The sequence below is a fragment of the Excalfactoria chinensis genome, chromosome 2 (assembly GCF_039878825.1).
Source record: "Excalfactoria chinensis isolate bCotChi1 chromosome 2, bCotChi1.hap2, whole genome shotgun sequence".
NCBI lineage: Eukaryota > Metazoa > Chordata > Aves > Galliformes > Phasianidae > Excalfactoria > Excalfactoria chinensis.
This window is the reverse complement of record NC_092826.1, coordinates 61,888,272-61,900,347: the sequence shown is the minus strand read 5'-3', so window position 1 is coordinate 61,900,347 and position 12,076 is coordinate 61,888,272. Positions and strand designations below refer to the sequence as shown.

General features: G+C 37.9%; 1 protein-coding gene across 4 annotated transcripts in view; it reads right to left on the bottom strand.

The window, feature by feature from the left end:
- Positions 1–12,076, bottom strand: part of EPB41L4B (erythrocyte membrane protein band 4.1 like 4B) — a 164,887-nt gene that overhangs the window by 92,780 nt on the left and 60,031 nt on the right. For all 4 annotated transcript variants that reach the window (XM_072327651.1, XM_072327649.1, XM_072327650.1 and 1 more), the window contains exons 3-6: positions 8,866–8,908; positions 6,613–6,691; positions 3,096–3,140; positions 2,286–2,338 (exon numbers count right to left, since the gene is read on the bottom strand). In XM_072327651.1, the coding sequence (XP_072183752.1) occupies positions 2,286–2,338; positions 3,096–3,140; positions 6,613–6,691; positions 8,866–8,908 (220 nt within the window). The remainder of the gene's footprint in view (positions 1–2,285; positions 2,339–3,095; positions 3,141–6,612; positions 6,692–8,865; positions 8,909–12,076) is intronic.

Here is a 12,076-nt window from a genome sequence, read left to right as displayed (position 1 = left end):
AAAGAACAACAACTAAGATGATCAAAGAACTGGAAAGTCTTCCATATGAGCAAAGGCTGGGGGAATTGGGTTTGCAATAGCAAGTCCCCTCCTCTGGGGGAGTTATGGAAGGCGGCCATATTGCATGCTTATATTCATTATCCCTGTTCTTAAATAAATAACCGCACAGACCAGGGCCACTTTTAAAAGGAAGTTTTCTAGCAGTCTTTGAAAAGCACAAGAACCTGTATGTCTGTAAATACATCATTGATTCTTTAGCACAGAAAGAAAAAGAGGTCTGCAGTGCCTCATGAAGAGATCTTATGCTGGTCTTTCAATTTTAAATTGAAAACTGGAGGTAGATGTGGTTAAATACAAAAACCATTCATGACTAATGAGATAGCTAGAAACTTATTTTACCAATGATGATTCAAGTTTCTTTGATTATAATTGCTATGTGGATAAGCATTAAGTGAAGCATGTGAGTATGAATCTGCTTTACGAATTATGCCATACTGCAAATTGACATTGTCTTCTGGAGAATTCCTTCACAGGACAGGCAACCAAACAATTTATGTTTGAAAGACGGCTCATATGAAACACCAGCCTATGAAGCTGTTGTCTGAAACAAAGACAGAACTAACCTCTATGAGGAAAACATAATGAAGTTTAAAGCTGTCCTATAATGAGAAAAAAACCTTTCTTTCAGAGAGTTTAGAGCTCCTATTTCTAAATAGCTTTTTGGCTTCTTCCCAATTTAAGGAAAGCCACACTAAGGAGATTAGATTTTTCATTATAAGGGCAACCTATGAGGACAGAATAATCACCTGACGTTTCTTTAAGCTATTTGGCTTAATTAAAAGCTTCCAATATCAATAAAAATGTAGTAAATGTGACACAGAAGTGCTAATCATAGCATATGCCAGCAGGGATAACAAATTTGTAGCAACAGCTAAAATATTTTTGGAGAAACGTATTTCAATGACGTTGAAATAGTGGAAAACAAAGAGCAGAAAAGGATAAAAACATCAACAAAACATAAGTACGTTCCCCCAAACAGCGTCAAGAAGTTTTGATTCCTAATTGGAAACATTATAAATACCTATATTCCGCAAATGGATGATTAATGGCTCTTTATTACATTTACATAGCAATCACAGGTGTTAATTACTATCCAAAATGTTGAGGCATTCAGCTATTTATTCTTTGCTTGGTTCTCCTTGCTTAGTCCAGGGGTGAGGTTATTGTTGTTGCTACTGTGAAAATGGAAGCAGTGAATCAAATATGGGCTGTCAGATTTTCTCCATCTTTAAAACACACACAAAGTTTGCCCACAGTAGTCCTTTGTGCAACTAACAATCATAGCTGTCCCAGACAGGTGCAAATGGAAACCGAGACATAACCCACTGCTGTAAGATTTACACCTGTTGCTGTCTGGAAATGAATTCCCAATTTTAACTGTCAAGTCCGCCTAGAACCAGTGAGTTATCTTCATTGCTGTTTGAAACCAAAAAGCTCTCCCTCAGAACTCCATATGTCATTGGCAGCCACCAGCAGAACAAGAATGGTATTTTGTACTTCAATTCATTTTACTGCTTATAAGCCTAGAATGATCCAGATCACAACACTTTATTTTAGAAAAAAATGAATTCTGAGCTTCATTCCACAAGTCTCCACTCTATCTGCATAACAAATAATCAGAAATGGAGAGAGTATTCATAAAAATGTGTTTCACTATTGCAGGAAAAGATTCTTGTAGCCCTTGCTTCTGTCACAGAAGTAATTTTAGTTCTTACCCTTCCATAATGCTCTCTCTTCTTCAGTGTGTGCCAGTCCCTTATGCTATAATGATCTCCTGTTCCACATACTGCAGAGGACTTCTTTTAAGTACTGGTCAGGCAATAGGAAGCTCATGTTCAAGTCTACACCCACACAGTTCAGCATACCATGAAGTTCAGCTCTTCAGGCAGAACAGGTAACAACACTGTGCACACACACCACACCTTCTCCATCACTAGAAAACAGTTTGGGTTTCTAACTCCCTGCTCACCAAGTTTCCATGAAATCTTTGCTCATGCCATTGAGGCTCCTTCCCCAAGATATGCCAGCTTGGGCTAATAGGGCTCAGAGGTTATGAACTGAAGGAATGCACAAAAGAGATCTCCCTTAAATTCTTCTCCTCAAGTGAAGGAATGACATCAAAACATTGTCAGTGAAAAACTCATTAGTAACAAAGACTGAAAAGAAATCCAGTAGGTGAGTATTTTAAATACGTTAAGACAAATCAATTAGAAAAGACCGCATACCTTGAAGACACAGAGCTGCTAGTTCAACAGCCGTTTCATAAGGACATTTCAGTCTTAAAGACAAAAGAAACAGAAAAAATAACAAGCTGTAAAAATAATGTATTTTTACTCTCAGTGACTTCTTGCTACTAAAAGATATTCTGAGAGATGAATTGAACGTGTTAATTTCCACTAGATCACTTAAACCACAAACTACTACTGATATAAATAATCTAAGACTAATTTTACTTGCATATGATTATACTCTCATTTAGTATGTTCTCGGTAGGATGAAACACACTATATTATCAATCATAAAGCAAGCTAGAACTAACAAAAGGCAACCATGTTGTTTTCATTATTTTTTAATTAGAAACAATATAGATCAGATAAGAATTTATTGGCCAGGGTGACTGTAAGCATACAAAAAAATTTTTTTAAGACTTCTCTTGTACAAGGAGTGTTGCACTTCATCTTTTCTTCCTCTTGTTACCTGTCAGACTGAAAAATATGGCAAGCTAAAGACACAGAAGTCAGGACAGGCTTTGTCCTCTTTATATATTTGTGTCCGCTGGTCAATCCCTAGAAGGTTTTCACCCATTTTATTTTTCAGTAATACAGTCATAATGCACATGCCATATGTTTTCGTATTCTAAAGGAAGAAATGCATATAAAGCTCCACACCTTGTTTACAACCTGTGCAAGAATACCATGAAGAATGAGAACAATCAAACAGCTAAAGAAAAAATTCAGACCACCAAGAGATTAACTAAAGGATCACCAAGAGATAAATATTTTAAATAACAGCTGCAAGAGCAGCGAGGTACTTACTTCCCTGAGAGAATGTCTTGTCGGAGCTGTAATACAAACAGGTACCTGACAAATAAAAACACAGAAAGTCAAAAGTATAATCCTAGTGCAGCCTTTCCAGCACCAGAGTCAGGAAGAGTATCCCAACTCACTAAATAGTTATGACACTTCAATTTACTTTCTCTTACATGAAAAGGGTCTTTGGGGTCACCTAGGCATACCTTACCACCTTCAAAGTTCCCCCAACTTTTGCCATAATCAGGAAGAAGGGACCATTCTTCACCTACTACTTGCATCCAGTACACTGTTCTAGGCAACTCTGTTTAGGTAGCATTGAAACACTGCCCCACTCTGAGCACACAACAGAGCTAAAAGTTATTGACACCGATGCTTTCCTGAACTAGGTCCTGCCCAATTCAAGCAAACACTAAACTGTGGGAAGCAAACAAAGGCGAGACTTTCAGGGCTACCTCCTCAGTAAGAGATACAGTGCAAAAGGAAATGTTCAGACTGCATTTTCACTTCAAATATTAGAAAAGTTCTGAACAAGAGAAATTTGAATTCCACAGAGCCCACATATTTAGGTATTTACAGCCTGCAAACAGCAGTATTTTAAGCTCCTGTTAATCTTCAGCTCTAGGCGTGCTTCATGTTTCACAGCCACTCAGAGCTGAGGTATGAGGCCTGCTGAAGTGCTCCAGGCCATGCAAGAACTCTGTACAGGACAGGATGGCACAAGCAGGCTCTGCACTGCTCTGGAAACTGATGGGTGAAGCTTGTCATGATGAGTCAATCAAGAGAAGAGAGCAGGAAGCACTGCTAACAGTCAACCAAGCAGATGCAAACCTATCTTTACAAAAGATGCTAGAAACACAATGTGCTTTGCATCACAGAAGATGTGCTGTGAATGCGATGAAGAAGGCATAGTTGGAATCAGGAAGGAGGACAGAACTGAAAAGGAAGGTTAAAAATACTTCTTGATGTACAGTGAAGTGAGATTTATCCACATTAGTTCCATGTCATGTCTCTAATTCACATTCTTGGCTAATATGTGACTTGCCAATCAAATCTGGAGATGTGCACGCATAGATTAAAGACAGACAAGTATATTTCCTGTTCTTATTGTTTTTCCCTGATGATTCGCAATCCTATCATCTCATTTAATTTTGCAATAAAATTCTGGGCAGTAGTTCTATCAGTGCCAACTTGCCTGTACAGTGCCGCAGCTCTGCACTGCTGGGGATGGCTTACTTTTGCTTCTTCTCTGCATGCAAATGGACAAGCATTTGCATCTCAACTGTTGATATATCAAATCAGCAAAATACCTTAAAAATTCTCCACATAACACATGTTCCTCTGTTGGTTTTTTACCTTAAATTAATCAAGATCCCATAAAAGTGACAGCAGATGTCTTTCAAAATGCACCAGGCTTCAGTTATGTTTTCAAATCAGAAAAGGACACAGAGTGGGTGAAGGGTTTTATTATCACAGAATCACACAATCACAGAATTGTAGGGGTTGGAAGGGACCTCTAGAGATCATCGAGTCCAACCCCCCTGCCAAAGCAGGCTCCCTAAACCACGTCACACAGGTAGGCGTCCAGGCAGGTCTTGAATATCTCCAGAGAAGGAGACTCCACCACCTCCCTCTGGGCAGCCTGTTCCAGTGCTCCGTCACCCTCACTGTAAAGAAGTTCTTACGCGCATTCGTGTGGAACTTCCTATGCTGAAGTTTCAGCCCATAGTTTCAACACTTCCCCATTACTGTACTAATTATGAGAATGTGATGTTTACAGCTTTACTAGGAACTGGAGCCTACTGAAAAACCGGTCTGCACAAAGAATCTCCAACAGCTCCTCTCCCTTCCCAACCAGGTCATTTCATGGGTTACTGGTAATGATCATTTTTCCTGCTCCTCTTACTCTGACCTGGAATAATTCTGAGTATACAGTTGTTAATCCTTACTTTTTTACTCCACGTGGTACATGGAAAACATGATCCAACCAACATAAATAGCTTAAAAATAAAAATTAAAAAAAAAGAAAACCAGCAGCACCCAAAAATACTTTTTCCCAATATAGATGAACAGTAAAATCAATTTTCAACTCATTTTCATTTTTCTTCCACAGTTTCGCTGTGGTTTCTTGTCAAATTTATATTTTAAAAAAATTATCATAGCACTGAAAATTTAGCTAATTCAAGTGCTGTTCTAATTAAAACAGTCTTCATAAATGCTACAACTTTCAGCAATAATTAGATCACGGAGCAGCAGAGGTTAATACCTTCAGAGGAAATGTCTTACTTGATCACAGCAGTGATCCCATAGCTCAGAAGCCCACATCTCACAGTGACTACGATCATATGCTTCAGAGGATTATGAAAGAAATCTTGTGGTAGACAGTAATGGGATAATTTGACCACAGGGGAAATTTAATACTTGTCAGATGTACCCTGATATAGGAAGACATATCAATTTTCAGAAAATACATATTATTCCTACTAATTTAACTGCATTTTCTCATTAGAGAGGCCCAAAAGTCATCTTGGTTTTTGAACGAAGATCTTATACTCAATTATGTAACTGGCAGGGAGTACTATAAGTTAATTATGTATCGTATATGAATACGCCCTTATATTGGATTAGCGCTGCTGCACTAAATTGATAATGGATATTAAGGCCTCCATTGCAGTCTCATAATAAGGTGGTGATGATTAGCTCTTTGATCTTCTTGTCTGAGACTGTGGAAAAAAACCACGGTCAACAGAGCAGACAGAAAAGTAGACAATAAACATAGGCCTGTAGACCCAAGTTTCACGTAAATATCACAGGCACATGAACTAAAACAATCAACAATCATCAAACATCTTAGTCTGAATGGGATGATGGTGATTTTTGCCAAGAAAATTAGAAGCTATAGAAAGTGCCCCCATTGTGAGAGAAAAAAAAAAAAAAAAAAGAAAAGAAAAAGAATAAAAGATTATAAAGGAACATTAAGGTAGATGATTACCATACAATGAAGACATAAAGAGATCAGCTACAAAACCCTCTCCTCCAGCTGTGCCTTTCCCAATTTTCAGAGTATCCTCTAGGACACTCCAGGATACTATGAACCAAGCAAAGGATAGCACTCATGACCTAGAAAGCAGCCCATCAGATTGAAACAAAAGATCTCCAGGTATTTTAAGAAGTCTTTACACAATTTGACTTTATATACCTTCTGCACCACAGAGAAACTGTAGGAAAGTGAAAAAGATCCAGCCAACCAAATTCATCTATTTCATTTTTCTTTACTATCTTCAGACTTGCTACCACATCTTCTACAGGCTAAGATACTTGAAGGGGTCCTCAGATGTATTTTGGCAGCAAGTAAAGAAAAAAGAAGACATCTCTCTGATAGCAGAAAAACAGCTAGGAAATCAGACAAAATGATCACTCTTGGTAAGAAACCTCAAATCTCTGTCTTAAAGGACTCCCGTGTATTTTAGATATCTAGTTTACCCTTCTGCCAGTCACTCATTGAACCACGCATGGAACCTACCTTGTAAACTCCTCATGAAGGTTGTTCGGCTCTGATGAATAGTATTTAATTCGAAAATGCAACGTGTACGGAGGTCCAACTGCATATGCGGAGATTTTAAATGGAGAAAAAAGAACAACAGTTGACACTACTGAATTTTTGCTAGAGCTGAAGAACCACCACCACCCCACAACTGAAGAAACCCAAAATGAAGGATGCTTTTAAATTCCTAAGGGAAGAAAACCAAGTATTTAATGTGATTAAATATTAAAAGGTATACAATAATTATTACAAAAATTTAGATGTCTGCCACATCTTAAGATATCTTAATCATTACTTAAAATACACTACATTTGGGAAACACGTTCTTGATCAGAGGTAAATTTCAGATATACTTCCTGCTGCTGAGGGGTAGTGAGAGGGAATGAGAGGGAGAGAGCAATGCTTCTTGCTACAAGGTGCAAACAAGAGATCAGCTTTCATTAAATGGATACAATTGAATGAGAAAAAGTAAGAGAAATAAGGTGAAAAGTGCTGAAGATGACTCTGAAACACATGGAATCCTAAGAAACACAGAAAGCTAAGAAATTACATGAAGTGAAGATGCATGCATGGTCATTCTCTAGTGCCAGAAGGCAGACACTAGGTCTGATTTTCTGTGTAAATGCAAATAATAAAATGTTACTCTACTAATATGAGACTGGCCAATGCATTCTTATCTGCCTAAGTCTCATCTTGTAGGGCAACAATCTGCAAGTATCTTAAGTGCTAGAAAAATGACTATTTTTCACCTTTTTTTTTTTCAGTTTTCTGTAGCATTACATCGACATGGCATATATGAGCCAATTAATGATTCATTTTTGTAAAAGGCCTGGTGTCAAAACTCTTAATTGTTAAAACTTTGATTTTGTCTCCAAGGATCACTCCAAGAAGACATAGGTTATAGTATGCTAGGTTGATTATTGGGCACCACTGGTAGATCTGCATCAGTAAGACAATGACTCTTACCTGCCCACTTGCAGGGGGCAAAAAAGAACACTGAGCAACATCTGAAAGGGGAACTCTTCCCAAGGCACCCTCTGAATGAAAGGTAATGAAATCTTTCCTGAGCTGAGACAGATGTTTACAACACTCATCAAGTTGCTTTACTCTTCCCAGGTTCCTCAGACCAGGGTTTAGATAATCTGCTTTTAATATAGGGACTTACAAGATTAAGTATGGACAAAACTGCACCTTAACTGCTTAGCGGTGTTACAGAATTGTAGATTCTCCATATTTAAAAAAAGATCAGGAAAAATACAAAGAAGTTACAGAAAGTGCATCTGGAAATCACTTGCCACTGAAGGTAAAGCTGTTTGTAGTGCTATGAACGGGCAAGAAAAGGCCAACCAAAAAAAATTATCCATAGCAAATATCTTTACAATATATTAAATCAGACTGACACCCCACAGTGTGGAGTGAAAACAGTCTTTTAAAGGCCTTTGAAGAAGAGCTTCATCTGTTTTAGAAATGTTCTGCTTATTCTGATGCTTGTTGGAGAGAAAGGTAAAGCATCACTGAAGCAATCAAGACTGTGGGGTTTTGTAAATAGGTGAACAACTTTCTTGAGAAACGCTGTATTTTAATTCTATGGAAGCAGTATTATCAGTTGTCTACATGCCTACATGCCTGTTGTCTACAAGAGTGCATTAACAAAACAGGTTAGTACTGTCCCGTACTGTGCCCGAGCCTGCCACCAAATTAGAGCTACAGGAGCAACTCACCCACCTTAGCAAATATCCACAGAAAACTCAATGATGAAACCCAAACTCAACCCCTCTGCTCAAAACTCCCTTTGAAGAAACACCACGTATTTCTGCTAGTTTGAATAAAATGTACAAAAAAGGTGGTGAGATCTACAGAATAAAATATTTTCCCCATTTACTTCTTGGAAGGAAAAACAAATAAATCACAAAGCCTGATATGGCTCACAAGCAACAACAGAAACTGAGGTCTGTGTCCAGGCAACCTGCTTTCACAGATCAGACTGAAATTACCTGGCAACCTACTCTGCCTCAAACAAACAGGACATATTTAATGAAGGTACAGAAGACTGATCTATTCCTTGTAAGTGCACATGCATTTTGACATCTGTGATACAGGCAGCCAATTAGCCATTAAATCAGATCTATTTTCTAAGACATTCAATCTGGTAAAGGTCATATTTACACAGTTATGTTAAAATATTCCAAACTTTTAAGGAAATAACAAAATAGGTAGAGACATGGTACTTACTTTTTATCTGTTTCTTAATGAATTTAGAATGGTCCAACCAATGCTAAAAAAGAAAAAAAAAAAAATAAATCCAGATTTAAAAGCAGCTCCATATCAAGATTTTGTTATCACATTAAACTCATTAAGAGCAAAACATCTCTTAAAAAGTAAAACTGCCATACTTATTTGTTCAGCTTTTCACATTTGCCAAAGTGTTTATCTGCACATTTACCAGTCATCAAGAATCTTTTTCCAAGAAAGAAAGTCTGACTGTTACAGGCATCAGTACTGCCAGGGACTTTCGCTCTTTCAGAAGGGAAAATTTAAAATCCCAAGCCTCAAGACAGCTGTGTGCAAGGAAAACTTGCTTTCATCCTCCGGCTCAAATATCACTCTGAGGTGTCCCCAGTCCAAATTCCTGGCTTTCATTCTTCTTTCAACTCCTTTATCTCATGTAAACCCTTCAGATCCTGTACTGTTTGGCCTTCCACTGCTCCATAGTCAAGTTCTTCAAGAGAAGGATGATCTCCCAACTTAAAACTCAGTAAGGCACTTAGGAAAAAATGATGTATGTATCCTTCTTGAGCAGATGCAACTAAGATGACAAAAAAGTATGCTTCCCAGAAAAGTTCATGCACTCTTATCAGCATAAGCTGCACTTACAACAAGTAGCCATAAAGTATAAATGTAATTTAAATCTTTATCTGTGGCTGCACAAAGTCCTAAGGATACAGTTTGAGCTGAAGCAACGCCACCTACATTCTCCTACCATAAGGCAATAAAAGACTATCCAGACTTATGTGAAGTGCTCTTTTTCTATATGCATATATTTATTTCAAAATAATACAGTAGGCACCAATGAAAAAAATTTTGGCAGAAAAAAAAAAATCCCCCAAAATAAACACCTTCCCTTCTCCCTATAAAAACACTTGAACTTTCAGGAAAAGGAGAATTTCTGAGCGATTACTTTTTGTTTAATTATATCACCCTCTTACAGCTAAATAGCTATTTATTTGATCATCTAAATAATAAAAAATGAGAGCTAGAGGAAAAAAGGGGATAGACTCTTTAGCAGGGTCTTTGGTGACGGAACAGGGAGATGGCTTCAAGCTCAGAGGGTAGATTTAGGCTGGACATAAGGAAAAAGTCTTTTACAGTGAGGATGGTGTGGCAGTGGAACAGGTTGCCTAGAGATGTGGTTGATGCCCCATCCCTGGATACTTTCAAGGTGAGGCTGGATCAGGTCTTGGGCAACCTCATCTAGCTGTGATGTCCCTGCTTATTGCAGGGGAGCTGGATCAGATGACCTTTAAAGGTTCCTTCCATTGCTAAGGATTTTATAATTCTGTGATGACAGTGTTGGTATGTATTTATTATGTCCTAAAACCAAGGCAAAAATTCATTTAGCAAAGTAAATGAGTGTAGCTCAAAGGTTTGCCAATTTAAGACCCCTAAGTTAAAAAAATGTTAAGAAAAAATGAGAGAAAAATAGAAATGGAACAATTATTCTAAAGGTGTTTTTATTTACATGAGACCTGATAAACCTCCTTAAGTGAGGCTGTCAAAGAATTTCGTCCTTGCAGTCTGAGCGATTGTGACTAGATATTCCTTAGGGCTGCAAGGAATTTATTTTGTTTTTACTTTAGTCTCTCATGAAGAATTACACCAGAAACTACAGCAGTTCACATAAGTTTCATTAAATTGCAAATTTCTGATACGGAAAAATGATCAATGCTAAAAAAAAAACCAACAAAACCAACAACAAAAAAACCCACCTCCAGGGTAGATTAAATTCTTAAATTTCAAATAACCTAACAGCAAAATTGTCTTACCTCACTATTCATTTTGGCTACAAATGAATTAGTCACAAAGCCAATATATCCTGATTCCATTAGAAGAAAACTTTAGCTTCAACATCAATAAAACAAACATGAAAAACATCTGTCCTACCAACAAAAATCCTGATGCCTTTTCATAGTGAAATAGCAGTTAATATAACAGTCCCACTCTTGGGATGTGGTGCTCTAAGTACACCAAAACTAAAGTAACAACAAGTTTTGAATCATACATGCAAATACTTTAAAAGCTGAAAAATAACTAACAAGACTCTAGAAATTACTCGTTCACACCATTGAACGAGACATAACCTAGCTAGGAAGCTACCTGCAGGAGGCTATTCTCCATACTCAAGCAGCCAGACAGCTTATCCAGGTGATAAAACACAACATGCATTAAGCTGATATCTTCAGAAGACTTATCCCCATCCCAAATGGCACACCATGGCTGTGAAAGGGCCACCACACAGGTCTCAAAGTAAAATTACAGTGGTAGGACATGGAATGGCAGTACTTGTGGCCTAGAGTTCCTAGACACAGCAGCATCCATGCAGGTTTGTGAACTAATGCCAGTTTAAGTCAAATATTTTGTGCTACTTCTGTCAGACCAAATTCCAGTGTTTCAGATGCAGAGAATTTCTTCACACTGGAAATCCTACCAACTTTCCAAGTGTCCTCCTCTGAGCTCAGGCAGTGTTGCCCTTTCACATAAACTGCCTAGACAGCTGTAAGCAGGAACACAGTATGCGTGCTGAGAAAAGCAAGTACTGTCCTGTGAGACTACAAAGAGTACAGTTGAGAGGTCTGAAGTCTTGAATGCCTCTGAAGGTGTAGCAAGTTTTCTCAAAAACACTTCTTAATGAACCAGAAGAAAACCTCCAAACAATGAGTTGAAGACCGTGTGGCATTCTAACTACAGCCAAAAAGGTTTGGACTTGGCTACCTGTTGCTTGCTGACTTCTGAGCCTGGAAGTGAAAAAGGTGCAACTGCTCTGCTTAAACAACTGCACATTATTTCAGGATGCAAACTTGAAGAGTCATAACTTTGGATGTCACATTGTACATTTCAACAGTACAATGCTACATTCATATATCCAGACTAAAAGTAGTATCAGTGCATAAAAAGGAGAAGAAAAGAGTTTAATTGGTTTAAGACTGTTTTACAACAGAAAGATAGCTTCTAAGCTATTTTGCCCACAGTAAAGGAAAAAAAGACACAAAATCAAAAGCCAATCTGGCTGCAGGTAAACAAGATCCTGCAACTCTTCATTCTGGTGGGTAAACTAGAACTTCAGTTGCTGAATTAGCCTCCCTTTACTCCTGTTTAATCACAGTATAATTCTTGTCTCCCTCCCCCCATCCCCCATTGTCAAATGAATAATGTTTCCTCTTGCATT